The 23869-nt window shown below is 39.1% G+C and overlaps 1 protein-coding gene and 1 pseudogene across 1 annotated transcript in view; both read left to right on the top strand.

Annotated features, from left to right (window-relative positions):
• Nucleotides 1-480: 480 nt before the first annotated feature.
• LOC127640495 (tRNA-dihydrouridine(20) synthase [NAD(P)+]-like) lies at nucleotides 481-11726 on the top strand (annotated as a pseudogene).
• A 1697-nt stretch (nucleotides 11727-13423) lies between these two features.
• The window catches only part of LOC127640064 (nuclear factor of activated T-cells, cytoplasmic 3-like), a 41209-nt gene continuing 30763 nt past the window's right edge, over nucleotides 13424-23869 (top strand). The window contains exon 1 of the mRNA XM_052122442.1: nucleotides 13424-13821. Within this exon, the coding sequence (XP_051978402.1) occupies nucleotides 13728-13821 (94 nt within the window). The 5' untranslated portion in view covers nucleotides 13424-13727. The remainder of the gene's footprint in view (nucleotides 13822-23869) is intronic.

The following is a 23869-nucleotide window of genomic DNA, read 5'->3' as shown; positions in this document are numbered from 1 at the left end:
AGTTACAGTCTCCTGTTTTAGACTGAAAATGTTACCCCAGTCAAGCTTGATCTTCTGCAGCCAATTCCTTCCCAGTAATGGTTTTGTCACCCTTGACTACCATCAATGGCAGACTCCATTCTTTTCCATTATACTGGACTGTCACCTGCATTTCTCCCAGCACTGGTATTGTATCACCTGTATATGAGGAAAGATGAATTTCAGCTGGCTGCAAGGGGCAGTCAATCAGGAGCTCTTTGTATACAGATTCTGGAATTAGAGAGACAGAAGCACCAGTGTAGATCTGCATGGTTACTGTCTTCCCTGAGAGTTCCAGTTGCAGAAACAGTCCATCTTTCTGTCCTTGAGCAGTATAAACTGTAAAAAGTTCAAATGCATCATCAGAAGCACTTACTTCATCAGTCGTAGCTGTCACTAACTGGGCTTTACCTGCTCATTTACTGCTTTTGCAGACCTTTTTCAAATGGCCTGTTTTACCACATGCATGACATACTGAAGTACGGAAATGGCATTCATGTGGCTGATGACCCTCTCTTCCACAATGATGGCATGTCATCTTTCGTCTGGCTGAAGAGCACTGTGCCAATCTACTCAGTGCTTTCTGTGGTTTGCCCATCTGTCTTCCCCGTGAAAAAATGGCAACATTGTGAACACCAGCACTGGAATGGTCAGCACGCTCTGTCAACTCTTTTGTATCTTTGTATGCCAGTTCAAGGCCAAGAGCAATTTCACAGGCCTGTTTGAAAGACAAACCTTCTCAGATAAGAGGCGCTTGTGGTAAGCTTCGACATACCACAGACAAACTGATCCCTCAGTGCATCATTGAGGAACTGGCCAAACTTGCATGTGCTAGCAAGCCTTTTCAGGTCAACAATATAGTCTGTTAATGTTTCACCTTCTTTCTGATATCGTCTGTGAAATCTGAAGCGTTCAGCGATCAATATTTGTTTTGGCTTAAAATGCAGAGACAATGTTTCAGACATTTCTTTAAATGTAAGTTCTGTCACTTTCATTTCTTCAGAAGTCCATACTCTGTGGGACCCAAGACACTCAGGAACATGTCAGCTTTCTTTTCTGCGGCAATGTCATTTGCTGCAAGCCATCTTTCAAATCATGTTTGAAAACCTGTTCAAGTTTCAAAATCTTCTTTTTTACTTTCAAATTCAGGAACTCTGCCAATCATTGCCATTTTGCTGTCACTTTCATTTGTGTTTATCACCTCCTTGCAATTCAGAATTTTTTTTATTTTCTCCCATATCTGTTGTCTTGTACTTGCGATTTCTCCATGAAGTACTAAGGATGGCCACTAGATGTCAGTCTTCCGCTTTTTCTGGAGCTGCAGGCTGACTCCTCTCATCCATCACACTATGCGATCGCCTTTAATCTCTCGATTTCTAATTGCTTCGATAACTGGCAAACTATTTCTGTAGTATTGCAAATTTACTTGCGCTTTCACATTTCTTCGCTGTGGAATTCAAGTCCTCGTCGCCACTGTAGTGTTTTTATGGAAAAAGAAAGAGAGAGAGAGACACGGAGGTATAACGTACACCGTCTTTACTGTATTTTCTCTTAAACTATTTTTCTCAGTCTCACGCTGATAGAACACACAGTGCATGTGCAATGAATATACCGTAATACATGTAACATAGATGCACCACTATACCACAATTTCCCTTTTCAAACAATGAAAATTAATGGGTGGTTGATGTCAGAAAATGGCACAAATGCACAATAAAGTACCATAAAAGTAGTTGTGGCAGCGGGGGCGTGGTCAAGCGCCCGTCCGGGAGAGAAAAGTGGTAAGGGCGCTTACACCTGAGCTAAATTATGTCTAACACCGGTGTCTAATTTCAGTAAGCATGGGGAGAGCGGCATAAAAAGGCAGCAGCCACAGAGCCTCAGGTGAGAGAGTGACACACGTCAGTCCAGCTTTTCATCAAGGATGTCTCTGTACATTACTGCATTCATCTTTCCCTCGATGCTGACTAGTCTCCCAGTTCCTGCCGCTGAAAAACATCCCCACAGCATGATGCTGCCACCACCATACTTCACTGTAGGGATGGTATTGGCCAGGTGATGAGCGGTGCCTGGTTTCCTCCAGACATGACGCTTGCCATTCAGGCCAAAGAATTCAATCTTTGTTTCATCAGACCAGAGAATTTTGTTTCTCATGGTCTGAGAGTCCTTCAGGTGCCTTTTGGCGAACTCCAGGCGGGCTGTCATGTGCCTTTTACTGAGGAGTGGCTTCCGTCTGGCCACTCTACCATACAGGCCTAATTGGTGGAGTACTGCATAGATGGTTGTTCGCCTGAAAGGTTCTCCTCTCTCCACAGAGAACGCTGGAGCTCTGTCAGTGTGACTATCGGGTTCTTGGTCACCTCCCTGACTAAGGCCCTTCTCCCCCGATCGCTCAGTTTGGCCAGGTGGTCAGCTCTAGGAAGAGTCCTGGTGGTTCCAAACTTCTTCCATTTGCGGATGATGGAGGCCACTGTGCTCATTGGGACCTTCAATTCTGCAGACATTTTTCTGTACCCTTCCCCAGATCTGTGCCTCGATACACTCCTGTCTCGGAGGTCTACAGACAATTCCTCGCACTTCATGGCTTGGTTTGTGCTCTGACATGCACTGTTAACTGTGGGACCTTATCATGTCCAATCAACTGAATTTACCACAGGTGGACTCCGATCAAGTTGTAGAAACATCTCAAGGATGATCAGTGGAAACAGGATGCACCTGCACTCAATTTTGAGTGTCATGGCAAATGCTGTGAATACTTATGTACATGTGATTTTTTTGTTTTTTATTTTTAATAAATTCGCAAAGATTTCAAACAAACTACTTTTACATTGTCATTATGGGGTATTGTTCATAGAATTTTGATGAAAATAATGAATTTAATCCATTTTGGAATAAGGTTGTAACATAACATGTGGATAAAGTGAAGCGCTGTGAATACTTTTCGGATGCACTGTATATGCTCATGTGTTGGAGTATGTTACATGACATTTACTTGAGATTGTCTTTTTTAATATTACATTTTAATATTTATCCTCTCATCTAGGGAGGAATGGTTTCTGCGCTTCTCTCTGACCCTGAGAAAATCGAATCTGCAAGTTTGTTTTTTATGTCTGCTGTCTTAGTTGCACATCATACAATGAACTCATCATATTTCATCTTAAGTCATTTGACAAGAATAGTTTACAAAATATTGACAAATTTTGGGACTGTCCTTTTTTTTCCCCATTATTTTTCTCAAATCACTTATCTTGTAGATTCTGAGCACACTTGTGAATGGTCTTTCCAAACCCATAACATGTAAAATTAGAATCCTTCCTACAGTGTCCAAGTGCTCAGAGGTTTATACTTAATGACAGAAAGGAAGGACATGTTTGATATACGGCACTCACTTTTTGTTTCTAGTGATATAGAAGTGTTTAACACCTCATGTGTCTCTCAGCTGGAGGACACACTGAATTTAGTGAAGAGAATTAAAAAAACTGGAGTGGCAGCCATAGCCGTGCATGGCAGGTAAGATGTTCTTTTTTCTTCTCTTGTGTTTAAACATGTGTTTATGGATTTGTATTTCAACAGCTGAAAGTGTCTTTATATTCTGTTTGTCTTTTGATCTCAGAATGGAGGAGGTGAGACCGCGTCACCTGCTCCAATTCTCCGCGATCCAAGCACAACTAGCCACGTGCCCCACCGAGAGCTTGAATCATGTTATAGTGACCATGAGGAGGTTACCCCATGTGACTCTACCCTCCCTAGCAACCAGGCCAATTTGGTTTAGGAGACCTGGCTGGAGTCTCTCAGCACACCCTGTAGGGAACGAGACATTGCGTAGCTAGCCATGCTACCGGACGTCAATATCAGACGGCTCAGCCACTGCTTTCAGATGATAAATTCTGACTGGTGGCGTAATGCTTCCTGCTTGTATAGAAAGCTGAGCACTGTGTGCTCAATGTCATTGGCTGAGCGGGCGTGAACGCCATTGGCTCAATTCAGTTGCATCTGAATTGGCTTGATCTAATGGGAATTCAGAAATCGGAGAAAAGGAGTTTTATGGCAGTGTTTCTGCAATATTTACATGTTGAGAAAACAAACTCTTGGACATGATGGCAAAAGTTTGGCCATATTCAGCACCTTTGAACCGGACAGATCCCATATTAGAGAACTTGGATTATATGAAGAACAAATAACAAACAATGTAAGTGCTAGTTTGGGATACAGGCGACACTCCATCCTAAAAATAACATGACGATATTATCTTTGCGATGTTATCAGAAAACCCAGCCATGATGGAAATTGCACAACTCCGTCTGTGTGAAAAATTATTTGTAGGCAGTACAATGTACCCATGTCATTCACCCCACCTCCTATTTCATTTTAAACATTTACATTTAATATGGTAATCTTTCAAATCAGATGATAAGATTGGACACAAAAAGAGAAACATATCAGGCGTGAACTCTTCCCTTCATTAGCGCTTGTGGGAAATTATGGAATTCTAGCAAAAGCAAGAGGTAGTAACTTTGAAAAGTTTCGTCTTTGGTTTCGTGGAAAACTCTTGAACAATTTAACAAATTTTCTGCAAAAATATTTTTAGTTTTCAGTGTTTAAAAATATAGTTTGTTTACTGTATATCCCCTGAACTGTTTCTAATCCCTGCACAAAATTAAAACCTTAATTGTTGCCATTTAGGTTGTTATTAGGGCTGTCAATCGATTTAAATTTTTTAATCAAATTAATTACATGGTGTCCTGATTAATTAATCGTGATTAATCGCATATACAAAAATTTACTGAGAAAGCACGTCATATAACAATAATTCAATATAAAATGATGAAATAATTATAAATAGTTATCTTTAAATATTTAAAAACTATATATATATATATAGTTGCGTCAGACATGCTTGTGTAGTGTCTTGGGTGCGTTGCGTCATAAACATAAAATGTTTAGGTCACTGTGTCAAGTTAAATATAGTTTAATACTTCTTAGTTCGGATTTGCGCTCAGTCAATTATTTTGAATGCAAGAACGTAAAGCATGTCTGTGTTGTGGGTTGTTTTCTTCACTGTATAAACTGTGGAGTAAACAGGTGGTACTACTAGCTTGTATTTCTCAGGAATCTTCCTTATTACATTGCGATTAATTGCGTAAATTTTTTGAACGCATTATTTTTTATAAAATGAATCGCACTGAATTAACGTGTTAAATCGACAGCCCTAGTTGTTATAATTCATTTTGATGGAGCCTGAGGACTGTTTTTGTGCATGTTTGTGCAATATTTACAAGGGTGATCTGTTATGATGAAATTATAAATTTTTAAAATGGGTATCTGGAAAAGAAGAGAAAGAGAGGCTTAACCCACTTTTACTTTTTTCTTTTTGTGAACAGAGCGCTTTGTCATGTTTTTTTTTTTTTGCCATGTGTCTTTTAAACCCTTATGTTTTTTTTTTGTTTTTTTTATCCAATTGGAATAAGATGGAACAAAACTCCTTGACTTTGTTCACATATGGTATCTGAAAACTCACACATTTGTATTTTTTTTAAAAACCATTTTCATTGTGTTCCCTGTCACGCATGCTCTCGCTCCCTCTATCAAACACGCAGCGAGGGAGACAAAATTAAACTGATATGCTACATTTAAATGGCACACGAACACGTAATGTATGACTGGTATCATTGTATGACTACAGAGAGCGCTTCAATATGAAAACAGGCAAATTCCGGACATTTTAGGCTAATTAAAAATCCCGGTTTGACGTGTTGTCACCCCAAAACAAGGAGATATTACAGCTTTTTCTACTTGCATTACAACTTGTGGACAGTTTTGCCACTTCCTTTGGTGATTGTTGTGCTGCACTGATAGACTGAGCACCGGGTCAGGTGGATGCTTTGACATCGTGATCTTCGTATGTCTTCTCCCTCAAAACTCATTTTACCAGAACGAGCAAATTAAACATTTAACCTCACTAGAACAAAGTTGCGAAGTACAACAGTCGTATCCGCAGGTCAGAGAAGGTAAAACGGGGGCGTATTCGCCTGTCAGTCATTGATGCTCTATGGCAGTTTGGGCATACCAATATGGCCGCTTGAACACTTCCGGGGGCTTCACCTCCTGCTGGCAGTTTACCATTGCTTCAGCGAACCAGTGTATATATATATATATATATATATATATATATTAGCACAAAACAAACACAACACAAGGGTTAAATTCTAATGAATCTTTTCTTGTGATAATAATAATAACCTCCTTGTATTCATGTAAATCCTCACCATCTGTAATTTTCAGTGAGCTTTTTTGACTGGCTTCTTTCTTTTAATATTTGACAATGCATCTTTCTTTTTACCCTTCAATTAGTTGACATGCCTGAAATGTTGGAGCAATATTTGATTTATTTCTCCATACATGTATTCTGCAGTGGTCTTCAAGCAAGAGAAAACATTTCACACATTTTCCTTTCCTTCTCTGTTTTTCTGTAGCGGTGGCTCTTTGGACTTAGTGAAGACGCATGATGACATAGAAAACTTTCGGGTCACTAAAGGAGCGTCATCAGTTTTTGTATATGCAATTTATAAATGTACAACTGTAAATTTTTTGCCTTGACAATAAAAGGCAGGGGGTGCTCTCTACAGACAAGGTTATGGAGGAATTTATAAAATACGTGAGTGAAGGAACACAAACCTCATGAATGTTTTCTATTAACAATATTCACATACAACACCTCATTTTTTAAACTATTGTATTTTTCCCATGAAGTCTCCATATATGATACAGTATATGAGCCCTGATCCCAGCGAGCAAAAAGTCGTCTAGAACACATCTAAAAGATGTAATTGTTAGACATCCAGAAGACATCCTCACAGGAGCCAGAATGAAAGTTTTTTATACGTCTTTTCTGGACATTGTATAGACGTCAATTAAAGATGTCTAAAGAAACCAATCACAATCGTCTTGGGCGGCACTAAGCACCAGGCGCAGCCACTCAAGACAAGCCTGACCTGTGGCAATGCAGCGTGTCGTAGACGCAGACCCGCTCCCGGTGAGCTTTGAAGCCCGGAGCGGAAGACAGAACAAAACAGTGCCGCAGCTCGGCGATCAGACCCTCCACACACAATCGCCCATGCATCATATCGCCGACCGTGCTGAACCAGTGCCACACAAGCCCTGAAAAGTGAAGTCAAAACGTCTCGATCACCCCCCCGGTGACTGGTCCTAGTATAGCTCATAAACCCCGCCTCCCCATGTTATTTAATGGCATGTGAGACCAACTGAACAATTTGATGCAGTGGTGTGACGTCATGATTAACAGCTGTGATTGACAGGTTCTCTGAGCGAAGTAATCACTGAAACACCAACATACTTTTTTCGGGATCTTCAGAGGACTGAGGAGATTGGAGCTTTAAATTTAGTATCTAAACTTCTATAATTAATTATAAAAAAGTGCAGGAGCGTGTGCTTGCGATTGATCCTGCGAGAGTGAGGGTGGGCCTTGATTTCGCTTTACTTCCTGCTTCCTTCACTTTACTTTCACGTCATGCTAGGCTAGCGAAAAACAGCTAACATTGGGTTGAAATTACAGTAATTGTAACACGTTATGCTAGGCTACCGACAACCTGCTAACGTTAGCGGTCTATCAAGCCAAACAAATATTAAATTGTTTCTTTGCCAACTTGAGGAGAAAACAAATTGACAGTGACACTAATTGACATTAGATACTAGTACTTATTCATTAGATACTAGTACTTCTTATTATTAGATACTAGTACTTATTTATAGATACTAGTTCCTATTACTATGTACTAGTATTTATTCAATACATACTAGTATTTATTCAATAAATACTAGTACTAAGTCATTAAATCTAATATCTAATTATCTAATACTATCTGTAACTATTAAATAGATACTAGTATTAGTAGTAGTAGTAGTATTAGCTACTAGTACTTGTTCTATAGATACTAGTACTTATTCAATAGATACCGTTTTATTAGATACTATAGTATTTATTCCAAATGTTACTAGCAAGATTATGTATTTTACTAGCAAGATTTATAATTGAACTCTACAGTGGCCGTTCTGACTAGTCATAGCTAATAAGCACTAGCTAATGAATAAGTACTAGTAATTAATGGAATAGATACTATAGTATCTAAAAAAAACGTTAGCATGAAAATAGATAGTCGCTTTCAATTATTAAATGTTAAAACGGCTTGCCATAGAAAGTCCAGTTTGGCTGATTGGTGCCAATTGAGCTAGCTAGCACGTCAATTTAGAGGAAAAAACATTTGAATGACTTAGCTGGACCAACTGGGACTAACGAAAAAACCTTTATGATAACATTTCGGGAATCACTCACTATTAATATTACCAATATTACAACTTACAAAGTCCTTGATGGGGACGTCAAGTGCAACACGAGACAGCGACACGACGAGACTAATTGGTGCGGACTGCGGAACATGCTGCGCCTGCGCAGGTTGTAGTCACATATCCGTCCGCCACAGAACTGGAGAAACTTGTATTCCCGAGCATGTTTGATCAATATAAAAAAAATCTCAGTATCATGCTCTAAAAGTTTAAAAATGTGTTCAAAAAAATGTATACTTCACACACAGTCCCTATTATTTATTATCACTATAAAGGTAGAACTGTTTTTCACAGGGGAGGGATATCACAATCTACTTGAAACCGGAAGGAGTGCCCAATAACCTTCTTTTCCACCACAGTTAATTAGAAACAAACGAAAGAAAAAAAACAGTATTATCCGAAAAACATCTACGGTATGCTTATATCAGCTTTTTTATATACTTTTACTAAGCAGCATACACATAATAAAAAAACAAATAACAACAAAACAATATGTAGGCTATAAAATAAATGGACAAATACCTAAAATTAAAAAGGCTGACATTTGGAGGAATTCTTATGGGTGAAATTGATTTGAAACATATTTCACACATATTTGGGCTTGGTCCCATGTTGCTGAATGGGTCAAGGTGTCTCTTTTGGAACCCCAGGCCTTCAAAGAGCACTTACGGCCCAATATAGCCTAAGCAGAAATAGTTACCCATCACCCTCAAAAAAAGACAATGACGAATAAAAAAAGACAATAAATGAATCACTTTTTCTAGAATATAAATATAATTTTATATAAAACTTTAGAATAAATATAGTCCGACTGGAAGAAGTGTCACCGCCTTTGTCCCTAGCCATATTCCCAGTTCCCAAAAATCATGTGGCTATAACTTGCATGTTTTCAGTTTCACATAGCCCAAATCTATTTATTGACAGTTATTTGGTTTCCTTGCCTTGAGTTTGAGGGACTATGTCATAGATCTGTCTATTTGTGCCAACCTGCCTGTATCCTCTATACCTCTCAGAGATCAAAAAATCAGTAAAGTCATCCTGCCACTGCTTTCCCCATGCTGACTGAACTGCTGAATGTTTAAAAGAGCAAGGTGACCAAAATAATTACATTATGTAGTTGAATGCAATTGCTTTATAAAGGATTTTCTTTTTCATCTCTTTGCTCAGTGGATGTGTGTAAGACATATGTAGGTAAACAATGCCATTCTTCATCTAAATCAAAAAACAATAATTTTGTTTCAGGAGGAGACTATGCCGTAGCCTAATTTCCTATTGGAATGGTTCTGTAAGTGACATTCCGTGGAAAAAAGCTTGGACATTACCTCATAAATACCAAAACAATTACAGAAATTACCTTTAAGTTAATTCATAGGTTTTACCCAGATAAGTGCTCTCTCAAAAGACTTAAGAATGACATTACCCTTCTTTCTGTTCAGAGAAACCTGACTACGTTACATTTATTTTGGAACTGCTCTTTCACAGTGACATTTTGGTGTGACATTTGTGATTTTATCAAATGTTATGTGAATCCTAACTTTGAATTTACATATAGAAATATAATTTTTGGTTTTCATGAATGTGAAAAGAAAAGTGATATTTATTTCATAAACCTTATTTTTCTGTTCATTCTGTTCTGTTCTTATTTTTCTGTACATTCACAAATGTAAATTTTCTAAATGCAATCCTCTTGTTTAAAGATTTAAAGATGAAATGAAAATGTATTTTGAGTCTAAACTTAAAAGCTATTAGAACACTGTGTTTAAGGACTTGGCACTTATCTGGATTGAAAGACTTTAGGAAATTAGTCTGGACTGAGGGACTCTGGAGTAGCTATGGATGACAATGACGATGGTTGTTAGATTTTTTTGGCTGTACTTGCAAACTTGTTGTAGTTTTCTTCTACAAGCATTTAAATGACGTTTCGACTGTGGCCTTAACATATTTTCTGTCATTTATTGACTAAATCTGGATGTTAACGGACGTTTAGATTGTGGCCAGATTGGACATCTTTATTGACGTCATTTATCGACTCATTTTAGATGTCAATGGACGTTTAGATTATAGTCAGTATGAACGTCTGTTCTCAACGAGTTCTGGCTGTCAGTGGACGTTTAGATTATGGCCTGATGGGACATCATTTCTCAGTGTCATTAATCGACTAATTCTGGCTGTCAATGGACATTCAGATCATGGCCTGGACGGACGGACGAGATATCAACCTGTTTTGTATGTCCACAGACATCGCTTGCTCAGTGGGATGAGGCTCCTGTTTTTCTGTTTAATTGCAGGCGGTTCGCTATGACAAAAACCCATTTAACACCAAATCCTGCCTGTGCCAGATGCTCAGAGTTAGAGTCGAGTCTCCATTCAGGAAAGAGTGCATGCAGCTCAGACCAATGCAGAAATCTGGTAACTACTGAAATCGAAGTATTGTGACAACTATGGGCCTTCATCAATATAACTCTAGTTTCTGGAGCTGTGAGGTGCTTGGTTGTTCCAGTGGCTTGATACTGTATGTATTTGTGTTGTTTAGTGATGTCTATGGCATTACTGACTTCTACAATACGACCAAAGCTGAACTGGGGGCTAGAAAGTCTGTGCAACAGGCCAACAGTGATCAGTCAAAGAACCTAACACTAGAAGACGATGTCATCACAATTCCCGTTCGCTTTGAAAGATTAGAAGTTTTGTTGGGGCTCACTTTATAAGATAGGAATTTAGCTTGTGTCAAGTTAAAATACATGTCTGTGTTTTTCCAGGCGGGATTATCCACCTCAAATCACTTCAAAGATGTATTTGCCGGAATGGAGCAAGGAAAAGCTTGATCAACCTGCGTATGAGACTGTGAGTTTCGTTAGAAATCTCCCTGTGATGTCACTGATTACTGGGATATAGCCTAGTCTAGCATGGGATATAAACGTAATTTACTTTTCAGGAACGGCGACCTCAAAATCGAGCTTTTCAGTTAACGGTTATTGTAGATTTGTGTCTGATATGGCAACAAACATGGATAATAACAAAATGCTTTAGCAGTGCAAAACGAATGACTGAATGTCATTTCTATAGGTCTTAGTTTAACGTTCTTCTTTCTTCAGGGAAAAGTCAATAGTATGTAGTCTGCAGCTATAGTATGTTTACACACACTTGCACTTCCCGAGGGTCGAATCGGAGAGGAGAACAGTGGACTGGTGAACAAGCACAAGCGTGAGAACATGAAATGTGCAATACTGGACTATGAGTCAGCAGCACCAAAGAGACATATAACTGAAGTGTCACAGGAAGAGAAAGAGGAAGTGATTTGCAGGACGAAAGTTGTGAATGGCGTCTGTGGTCAGACCACACATTAACCGCGGCCAGACATTCACTATCAGAACTCACTACAAAGAGATTTCCTTCCTTTTCATTTCAATACAAAGGCTGTAATTCTTGACAGATAATAGTGCACTTTGTATTTGATTTTAAGTTTGCTCTTCTGTGACCTTTTCAGGTGCCATTGCTCTCATTGCACTCGAATATTGTCTTTTTGCATGAAGCAAGGAATATCGTTTATATGGGTGATTATATAATTAGGGGTACATTTCAAGTCCTTGGGTTGTATTTATCATTTTCCCTGAATATTTACTTCAAGCAATGATCACTTTTATATTTGGGCACATTTCTCTTTATTTCATGCAGAAAAGTAAACCAGTTCCATAAGTTAATTAGGAGAAAATGCATATGCTATACTGGAAATTGCCATTTTTGTGCTGTCCAATTAGCTTAAGCTTGCCAACTAATGAATTTAGAATAATATGGGGGTATATTATGGAAACAACTAGATTATTTTGCAGAAAATCACAATGATTTTTTCAGTTTTTTGTTGATCTGAAATGTACCCCTAATTATATAATCACCCATATATAAAAGTTCACCCTCTAAATTGAATCATGTTCCAACCGTGACCAGAAGGGGACAGTGCAGCTCTAGTTACTTTTACTACAGAACAAGGAAATCAAAACCAATATCACAATGTCATTAGTTTTATTCATTTTAATTAGTCTTTATTTTTCTGTGTCATTATGGATTGGTTGATGGCTGCTTGACATTAACTGTCCATCTTTTTTTTTTTTATTTATAAAATACCCCCATTAAATGTATCTTTGAAGATTGTTGTCAGTTGTTAATTTTATTCGTAACCTTCATTGGCTTTGTCTAAACATCTAGTGAAATGTCTGTCTAGACATCAATTTAGAATTTTTTCGTATAAATGGGCATCATATATTTTATAATTGAAACAACAAATGAATATATATATATATATATATATATATATATATATATATATATATATATATATATATATATATATATATGAAACATATCTGTTTACATTTTTATAACACTGTATATATATATAATATTTTAATTTGTTAATTTAATGATTATAAATAAAAAATGACAATGAATATAAAATGTACATATTTATAAATAATAGTATATAATAATAATAATTATATTTATGTACATTTATTTTATGTAATATAAATAAAAAAAATCGAATCACGTCCCATTTTTTTATTAATACATGTAATAAAAAATAAAATAATATTTTCATATTTATAAATGCATAAATACAAATAATATTTAAGAATAAAATAATGTTTCATGAGTATATTTAAAAAATATAAATACAAATATATATTATTTCAATAACAAATATACAAATTATAAATGCAAATATACTAGTTCAATTTGATATAGCCTATGCGTTTTTTTTAATTAACTAAAATGTATAATTAACTAAAATATAAATATACCGTTGTAGCAAAAAACTACGGTACTTTGGCATAAACTGCGGTTTCCATAGCCCCCACCCCTCGCAGACAAAGTGTTTGTTTTATAAACTGAGATTGTTTGTATAAATTTGTGTCTATTGTATCAAAAGTCTTTGTTATATCAAGCGCTGAACTCTCCCGCCTCAGTAAGTGTCAGTGTTTGCAAATGAGGCTGCGCGCGTGGGCTCGTGTTTCCTTTTCGACTGTTTGTAGTCTGTCAAATGTCGTGACGTCACGTCTGGAGTCGCGGTGTAAAATGTAACTTTACTACATCCACGTTCATGCGCGCAAGACTTTAGAACAACACAAAACCAGCATGGGACTATCACATCAACAACCCCAGAGAAGAAACAACAACGACGGTTCGAAGTAACCAACTTCAGAAAGAGAAAACACTTTGGACCGTGTGTTCCGGGTTTTCGCGCTGACTCCATCTCTGTTTGCTCGATGAAAGTTGATGCGTTGTAGTTGCGTTGGCGCATGGATGGACTTGGTTGTTTATATCATTGTGGTGGAGTTTAAGTGAAAGTGGCAATGACTTCAAACTACAATGAGGAGCTGGATTTCAGACTCATATTTGGGGAAAGCAGTCATAATCATAATCATCATTCCTTGCTGGGCCACACAGGTTAGTACTTCACTCTCAGGGGACGCGACGCTTTTCAAACGCCTCTTCCATTATAAACGAAGTGTGTGCGAGCAAACGCGCGCTGTTATAAGTCGAGCTTTCTAGTTGCGTCGCGTTTAGATGCGGTGTAATGTTTTCAAAACTTGGCCTTGTTTGGAACTGTTTGTGATAAATAAATATGCGTTGCGAAAAATTAGGTCACATTTTTTATTATTCAACATCAAATGTTCGTGTAGTTCACGCGCTTTAAGAGGAATGTCCAAACCTAATCATGTGAAACATTTATGCTTCTCTGTACGTTTGTAAGCTCAAATCTGTGAATATCTGACACAATCGCTTCATTGTAGCGTATTGTTGTTAAATGTATGGTTGTTTTGGTTTCTTTGTCACTGTAAACATGTCACCATTCATCCTGTCCACTGTTATTCAGTCATCTGTTGGATAACCTTGATAACAGATACCTTTCAAGTTTTTGTTGTTTGACTGTTGAAGCTTATGTTATGAGAGTGTAGTTGCATTAAGGTTAACAGAGTCTTATCAGTGAGGCAGCATCCCTAGCTCGTGGATCTGTTTGTTTGTGTGTGTGTGTGTGTGATATTTTTGGTCAGCTAAACTTTACAGCTTTTGTCAGCTGTAAGTTTGCTCACTTTGTTTGAATTGGCTACTCTCAATGTTTTTGCTTATGTACATATGCAGATTAGTATACTTAAATGTTTTCTTTATGAACTTGAGAACATAGTGTTTTAAAGGTGTTTATTCATTTATTTATTTATTTATTTTTTATTGTGCGCTGACATGGCTTAATAGTTCAGTGCTTGCTGCTTTTTCAATTTCCTTCATAAAATCACCATTAAATCGACCCCATTTACCTTCTTTAAGGGGCCATGACATGCATATTATTATTTTTTTCTTCCTTGTGGTTCACTTATAATTTTAGTGAAGTATTTTGCACAAAAAACTGATGTAGTAATACATTAACATTTTCTACCCTGTTTTTGGCCCTCTGTCTAAAACGCTTGGTTTGCTGGGTACTTTAGCTTTAAGACACAGCCACTGTTATGACTGGTATGCGGTTATATGGTATATCACAGTGCATTATCACAACATGCACTATATTGTTATCATGCACACTTCAAAATACTGTGAATAATTCTAGATAAACTTAAAGCCAAATTATTCAGATTTTTCTGATCGCACACGTTTTTATCCCCATCAACAAATTAAGATTCACAGCATTGTCTGTATGTAGCATAAATGATACGTGCACTCTGATGTAAACAAAAGCAATGTGGCCGAGAAGTATGGCTGAAGGATGAAGTCTGAAGTGTGGAAGTTTTTTGGTTCCATAAAAATGCAGAGGGATTGTTGTTCGAAGGTGGTTCCCCTTTGTCTAAAACGTGTGGCAGAAAAGTGGCAGCGAAACACAGGAAAACCTCCAACATGTTCGCTCATCTGCGGGATGGGTAAGTTGTGACAGTTCTGCTCGTTTTTCCAAACTGTTTTTGAAAACTGAGAGACATCACTCTAAGAAACAATTAGCGAAGTGACAACTAAGATGACAAAGAAAGTGAACTGTTGTTGCATTTGCAGATAATGTGTAGCTTGCTTTCAAGTGGCCAGAGAGTAGTTTGTTAGCTACACAGTAACTTTTGCATCTTGTAGTTACAACTAAAAACAGTTGTAAACAGATAATACTAACCATGAGATGCCAGTCCGATTGACATCATTCTGAGGTGGTAGCCAGGATTTTCTGGAGGGTGGCAATAAAGCCTTCAACCTGTCCATCAGACTGAGGTCGGATAGGTGTCGTTCGAGTTTTTTCAATTTCCAGCAGGTCACAGCATTGTTTGAAAGTACTCCGATTCAAAGTTGTCAAAAATAATCAAAATAATTATTATTATTATTTATTAACCAGGTAAACTGTTTGAGAACCACTTCTCATTTACAAACATGACCTGCTAGCTATTGGCAGAGAGGAGATGGTAGAGTGATGTAGCCGATGTAGCCAATTCAGGGATGGAGATTATTAGGAGGCCATGATATATAGGGGCCAATGGGGGGGAATTTGGCTAGGACACCAGGGTTACACCCCTACTCTTTACGAGAAGTGCCCTGGAATTTTTAATGACCACAGAGAGTCAGGACCTCGGTTTAACGTCTCATCCGAAAGATGGTGCTTTTTTACAGTACAGTGTCCCCATCACTATACTGGGGCATTAGGACCCACACAGACCACAGGGTGAGCACCCCCTGCTGGCCTCCCTAATACCACTTCCAGCAGCAACCTTGGTTTTCCCCAGGAGGTCTCCCATCCAGGTACTGGCCAGGCTCAACCCTGCTTAGCTATAGTGGGCAACCAGGCAAGAGCTGCAGGGTGATATGGCTGCTCTATGAAGTGTACCTGCTGGGCAGAACCGTTATCTTGCCCACAGACCATAGTAGCTTACAGTGGCTCATAAAGATGAAAGAAATAGAGGATCAACTGGCCCAGTGGCTCGAGAAGCTTGGGAAATATAATTTCAAGGTTGTGTATCACCCTGGACGCAGATGTGCTGTTCAGTTCGCCAGTACAAGTTCCTCACCATATTGGAGTTGGGAGAACACAGCCCCGATCCCAAAGTTGCTGGTGTCTGTACCGAGAATGAGGTCACCACTATCCATAGGGTACCCTAGAACTGGGGCAGTAGCCAATGAGCCTCTAGCTTGCCAAAGGCTCGTTGGCTCTCAGGGGTCTAGTGGAATCGGGCATGATTTCTTCAGAGGTTTTGGAAGGGCTTGGCCACTGTTGCGAATTCCTTGACGAAGTGTCTATAGTAAGATGCTTGGCCCACAAACTGCCGTACCTCAGTAACACTCGTGGGCTGGGGAATTCTCGGATCTTCTGAACCTTCTGGGGGTCATTGGTGATGCCATATTTTGAAACTATGTGCCCCAGGTAGGCAGCGGAAGAGACAAAATTTGGCAGGCTTCAGTTTGAGGTTGGCCTATTGTAGATTCTTGTACCAGGACCAACACCTGCACCAGGTGATGAAGCATCACCTTGACATCCCTCCCAATACGATGATGTCATCCAAGTATACCAGGCAGATTTCCCATTGCATTCCAGCCAGGGCACGATACATCAAATGCTTGAACATTGCAGGGGCATAGCAAAGCCCGAATGGCATCACATTCCACTCAAAAAGCCCCTCCCTGCTGCAGAATGTAGCCACCTGTCAAGCCTCTGGAGTCAACTCCAGAGCCTCAGGCTATTGCAAATAGCCTGAGGCTAGATCCAAGGTGCTAAATAATTTTGCAATAGATTCTTGGAAAAGGGTAGGTGTCTTTGATAGTGCACTCATTCAGAATTCTGTAGTCCACACAAAGTCTGTACATTTTGTCTTTTTTCATACCATGACAATTGGTGAGGCCCAGCTGCTTATGGCTGGGGGAAGCTAAGCCAGTATCGAGGTTCCGCTGGATCTGTTCATTGGAATCTCGCTGTTTCTCAAAGGCCATCCTGCATGGCTGCTGCATCACAGGCAGACCTGGTCATGTTTAAATGTCCTGTTGCACCAGGTTGGTGCGGCCATGGTCCGTCAGTCTCATAGAGAAAATATATCCATAGGCGCTAAGGAGCTCTGCCAGATCACGCTGTTCTGTCTGTCCCTGATCCATAGTACTCTCTGCATACAGGAACTTTAGATGACTTGGGATGGCCAGGGGGATTGGGCCAACAGGTGACAACTCTGGGGTGATGGCCCGAACAACATCTGCAGACTGGAGAAACCTGGCAGTGACTCCTTTCTTTACTCTCATGGCAGCGTTACCTTGGTTATAAAATCTGATGGAATTGTATTATTTGGCTTAGCATCAATTACAGTCCGTGCCACCGCACCCGTTGTTTCTCTATGAACCCTTTGGTTGAGCTCAACAACACATTCCCCCCTGTATATGCTACTGGACATGTGCATTACCTGGAACGATGTACTCATATCCTGCCTATAGCTATGCATGCTATCCATATGATGTTCACTCTGGGTTTGTTCCTAGGGTTAAAGTAAGGTATCTGTTCACTAAACAATAAAATTTTCTGGCTGCCAAAGTCAAGGTGTTTTCATGCTTGCTCCAGGAATGGATGTCCAAGAATGGCTTCTGTGCCCTCTGTTACATATGCTACAATTAAGCTAAAACTGACTGTATAGGTTCCGACCTGTACATTTATAGGGCTTATTCCCTGCTGAACCTGTACAGTCGATAGCTCGAGCGGGGGTCTTACAGCTGCATTAATGGTATCATAGCAGTGCAGAGTTAACATTCCTCCTGGCCCCGCTGTCCAAGAAGGCATATACCTCCATGTCGTATAACAGCATGTGGATACACATCTCAGGACTGCCACCCTTAACTTGGATATCCATGGAGGTAGGTTGGATTTCTGAAGACTGGGGTAGCGCTGGAACCACATGCTGAAGATTAAGCCTGGGTGAAAGATGGCTCCATATCATATCGCCGATGCCTTAACAGTTGTGGCATATGATTTCCTCCCAAGTAATATTTCCCCACTTGTTGAATTTTTGTTTGCAAGATTTGAATTTAGTTCTGAATGTTGTTTGTCTCTGCCTAGAGAGTCACAATGACACAGAATTCTCCCCTTCACTTCAGCTCTGTTCGAGGCATTCCCGTACCACAGCCGCTCTAGTTCTTCGTTCAATCGGTCTTATGCCGAACTGCATGAGTTGTTACACTGGTGGCTGTTTGTCGTGTGGTTTCATTTCTATGAGCGATCTCATAGGTGTGGGTGCTCTTCCAGTAGTCTTTGCACAATATTGGCATCTCCCATGGCATTAGTGAACACCTCGACACTGATAGAGTCCTGTTCCCTCTCCGAGCTATCTGCATAAGCAATGGAGACTTTCTCATGGATGTCATACCTTAACACATGCAGTGGCTCACCTGTCTTGCGTACCCTCTGCTTCAGCTCTGTTCCAATGGCAGCAGCGTGTTTGGATAACAACCGTAAGCAGCGTCCACCTCCATTATGCAAGCATAATCCCATTAGCCTGACCTGGGGTTCTTGTGGATTGCTGCACCTACTAGACAAAATCTCATCTACACAGTCATTGTCATTTCCGACCAGTGGTCAGCTCTGGCGCAATCCTCAAAACTATTCAGGATCTCTCTCAATGAACTTCAACCTGACTTTGTCGATGCGTAAAAATCCTTTCTCTTGGGCTACTGCATTCCTCTCTGCTATCAGGTGATTGATCGTAACTTGTTTGGCATGGATTTCTTCCAAGCTGACCTGGATCTGGCTAGCTTGGGGGAACAACATTCATCAGCACCTGTATTTTCAGTCTCATGAATGCCGTGCAGTACTGTACAGGTGGATCATTGGTGATGTGTCTTGAAACACTGGTTTAGCTGTCATGCATAATCTTATTTTCCACAACACTTTTAAATCAGTTGGTTTCTCTCTCTGTTCGCTGTATTATGTGTTGGTCATAGTAACATGCTGGCCTGTTAACTGGAGCTGACTGAGGACGCAGGGCTGAACTTGGCTTTAATGGATTATTATTATACTGTCAGTATTCTACGTTTGAACCTCCAATTCATTCAACCAGTCCATAAATGTGGTGATTTGTTCTCATTCTTTGCCATTACAGACATGTTAGGATTCAAATGACTGCTTGTATTTACATGGGAGTATTTTCTCATCATTCCTGCTACCTAATGAGTATCCACAATTTTTGTTCACTCTCTGATAATATCTGCTTCAGCTTAATTATTCAGAATGTCCATATGACTCACCAAATGTGATGAACAAATCCCGGATGTAGCCCTCAGTGTTACCTTTCTTCTCCTCTTCATCTGTGTGAGCCATCAGTATGCCTGGAGAGAGAGAGTGATGTTACCCCACTCATTGGAGTGATCTCCGGTGGCTGTGTGCAACTCATTTTATTTAATGTTTCGTGCAGAATGAGTGGGACTGTGTTCATCTGATTCATACCAGTTTATTTCCTCAGCACAGAGCAGTATGAAAGAGTCTTCAGTGTTACAGTGAACATAACCCCCCAGGTTGCTTAACGGCAACGTAACAAAACAAAACTTCTACACTCTTTTTCTCCAAGAGCCTTGCTGACTGACCAACTACACTACCGTCTACCAGACTACACTGCCCATAATTCTCAATTCTCTGTTAGAGCTACAAACCCCACAGTTTTATGCTTTTAAAGCAGCAGTCTCTCCACTTTGTAAATCTTCATCAAAATATACTCGCCTTGCTTCGCCTCTGAAACAACTTTCCTATTTGGCTGACATCACCAAGGCGCGGCAGGCTATTTGATAATGTTAACTGGATAATGTTAACCAATAGACAAATATTTAGGCATTGTTTAAAGCTACTGTTGTAGGCAATGCAGCATTTCTAAAAACTTTAGGATAGACAGTGTAGATGGCATTTATCTTGATGGAAATTAAAACTGATGCAAATAAAACCTATGTTGGGGTATGATCAATATATTGTACCGTTTTAGATCAGGTCTTATTTTTTTTTTTGTGCACTTTTTCCCCCCAAATTTTTTGGAAGGTGTTTTTTTTTCAATGTTTCTGTAGAGCGGAGGAGGGCGTGGCCAGGCTGGAACAGCGCACGCCCAGTCCCCAATCAGCCTGATGTAGAGCCCGAAGCCATTTGTTTTGAGAATAATGGCTGGCTGATGAAGTTATTGGCTGGCTAGCCGGCTCAGCCAAAACCTAAATGGCTGCTGCAGCCGCCAAACTTTTCATAGCTGCAAATGGCTGAAGCTGCCACTTCATGTCTACAGATGTCTATGTTCAGTGGTGGACAGTAACGAAGTAAATGTAATTCGTTACTGTACTTAAGTAGCTTTTTTGTGTATCTGTACTTTACTGAAGTATTTAAATTTGGGGAGACTTTTACTTTAACTCCACTACATTTCAAAGTCAAATATCTTTTTACTCTACTACATTTTCAAAATCAGTCGTTCCTTTTTATTTATGAGTGGATAAAAATGTAACTGGTCAAACGAGCCACCAATCACAGTACAGCGCGCACGCTTTGTTTTGAACTTGCCTTGGCGGCATCTGCTAAGCGCGAACCAGGGGTGCGTTTCCCAAAAGCATCGTTAGCCAACTATGGTAGCAAGTTCCGTCGTTATCATCATAGTTCAACGAGTCGGTGTTTCCCGAAACCATCGTTCCAACGAACATTCTCAAACAGCATCGCAGAGTTGTGTGGTTGGAACGACAGCTCTCGACCTGTGGTTAGAAGCAGAGTTTCCTGTTATTATAACATGTGGGCTTAATAAATTATTATCTTGAGCCAAATAAGCAAGATGACATTCAGTACAATCAGTATCTTTTATTTAGAAGACATACAAATGTCCTTTATGTCTTTTAGTTTGTCAATAGATTTAAAGCACCGTTTTTGAAGAGTGCGCATTTGTGAACATGCTCTAGTGCGTAAGAACGAGCCTATGATTGAATCTGGAAATAAAGCAAATAACTGAGAAAAATATGAGAGAGTCCTCAGATGACATGTCCGTAATTTATAGCAAAACATCTAGCATTAATTCGATCATTAATTCGAACAGATTCATTAAAAGTAGTTTTTAATCCACCACATGTGTGACATCATTAACCAACGTGGTTGAACAACCAATTTGTGACAATACGGTTTTGGGAAACAGTCGTGACTAGCAAGTTGATTTCTTCAACAGTGCATCGTACTACGGTAGTGGAGCAGCAAGTTACGTTGTTGTACGGGAAACGCACCCCAGAGCCATTAAATATGAGAGTTGCGAACATAGACGGTTGCGACAGTGATCTCGCCGCCGCGCGGTCACGTGATTCGTGTAGCTCTCAGTAGTTCCAAACAAATTGCGTTGCCAATGATTTTAAGCGGGGCAGAGAGCAGCAGCTATTATTGCAGCAATTATCGGTAAATATTGACGCATAATGTACATTGCTTATTATGTTGACACTAAAATGACTTGCATATAATAGCATTGTTTTTATGGAGAGTAGCAGAAACACTGCATTATTACGTTTTTGTGTTTAATTTTGGAGGGAAATTGGCTGCTCCCATAACATAGAATATATATATATATATATATATATATATATATATATATATGTGTGTGTGTGTGTGTGTGTGTGTGTGTGTGTGTGTGTATGTATGTATATATATATATATATATATATATATATATTTATATTTAATGGCATTGTGCAGGTTTATGTGAATGTATCTCATAACATTAGGATGTTAATAATTATGACCATAGATGCTCGAGAAAAATATATACAGTAAATACTGTAAATGTATTATACCTTATGGGAACAGTCCCCTTCCCTCCAAAATTAAACACACAAAAATATGTATTCAATTCAAATATATATATATATATATATATATATATATACATACACACACATCTGACTAATTAATGTCATATTAGTGTGCCAAGAGTGACATTAGTCTTCATGTAGACTGAGTTAAGCAAGAGTCTTGTGACAAATTATAATAGGACATTATGGCCATAAAAAATCATAGTACTTGGATACTTAAGTACATTTGAAGGCAAATACTTTTGTACTTTTACTCAAGTGAATTTTTAAAGGCAGCACTTCTACTTTTACTTAAGTAATATTTTACCTTGAGTATCTTTACTTTAACTCAAGTACATGGTATGTATACTTCGATCCACCACTGTCTATGTTATACTGATTTACTAGATCTCAATATTTCCAAGCAATGCATGGCTTACACTATATTTCTACAAAATGCAATACAATGTAATAAAGAAAACACCAGATTTTACTTTCACAACGTTTGTACATATTTATTTTGTAGTCTGTATGCTACTAAACATTTTCACATAGCCTACAATGTGTTGTGTTTAGGCTAAATGCATGTAGGCTGAGTTGTATACAATAACTTTAGCATTATCATGGATGAAGCTTATCATATTACACCTTGATTAAGAATGCAAACTTTTGTTGAATTTTATGAGAAATATACAGACGCAAACAGACGAAGTGTAGTAAAATAAAGACCTAAATGTGTATTTCGGACTTTTTTTCACCACAAGTGTGAAAGAAGACATGTTATTGAAGACAAATATCCAAAAATCTCAAAAGTGACCAGTAAAAAAAAAACTATGTTTTTGCCTGCCGTGTCTCGCCTTAATATAAACACACACCGTTATCAGTAGCCTATTATTTTGGACAAAGTTTTGCACATTTCACTTCAGTGTACACTGAAGCATGCGTCGTGAATTAGCAATGTGGAAACGGTGGTTTGTTACTGCAGTAATATCACGTTCAGTGCTATACATCTCTCCGTTCCAGAATATTTGGTTCATAACATCAATCTTTGATTCAGGTGTTTGTGCAGCCGTGCCCTGAAGATTTAACAAAAGTCTGGGTAGGCCTAAGTTAAGAAAAAAGTAAGTAGGAATTAGGAAAGTATGTGAGAAGTGAGATCAAAATTACCTTGCTTGCTTCTTTCCGCCATTTCACCTCAGTGCGAGAAAAACATGCATCGCTTCTTCTGTACGGAAAACGAGCAATTTTAATTGGTCGTCAATTCACTGTGAGTCTGTGTATCGTAGCAACGGGCACAAGACTGCGCTGTTATGAATCCAGTGGGAAAATAGATCTTGTGTATTGTTTATATATTCCGTGTGTGTATGTCTCTATGTGATAGAATTATTATTTGATGCAAATAATTCTAGCCGGCTCAGCCAAACTTTATCAGATGGCGGCTCAATTTGGCTTACGAAATTATTGGCTGGCGGCGGCTGAAATTCTAAATGGCGCAAATGGCGGCGCCTGGCGGCGGCTTCGGGGTCTAGCCTGATGGGGGCACGCAAGAGATAAAGGCAGCTGAGGACAACTGTTCAAGAGAGAGTGAATTATAGGCAGCTGCCCTGTATATGTTTGTGTGTGTGTATTTTTATTAAATTAAATATAATTTATATTGTTAAGCCGGTTCTCACCTCCTCCTTGCCCATCTAAACCTCCTTACACTGGTTCTGAAACCCGGGTT

Source organism: Xyrauchen texanus, chromosome 49 (genome assembly GCF_025860055.1).
Source record: "Xyrauchen texanus isolate HMW12.3.18 chromosome 49, RBS_HiC_50CHRs, whole genome shotgun sequence".
NCBI classification, from domain to species: Eukaryota; Metazoa; Chordata; class Actinopteri; order Cypriniformes; family Catostomidae; genus Xyrauchen; species Xyrauchen texanus.
The sequence above is the reverse complement of the archived record's forward strand: the minus strand, read 5'-3'. Positions and strand labels throughout refer to the sequence as shown.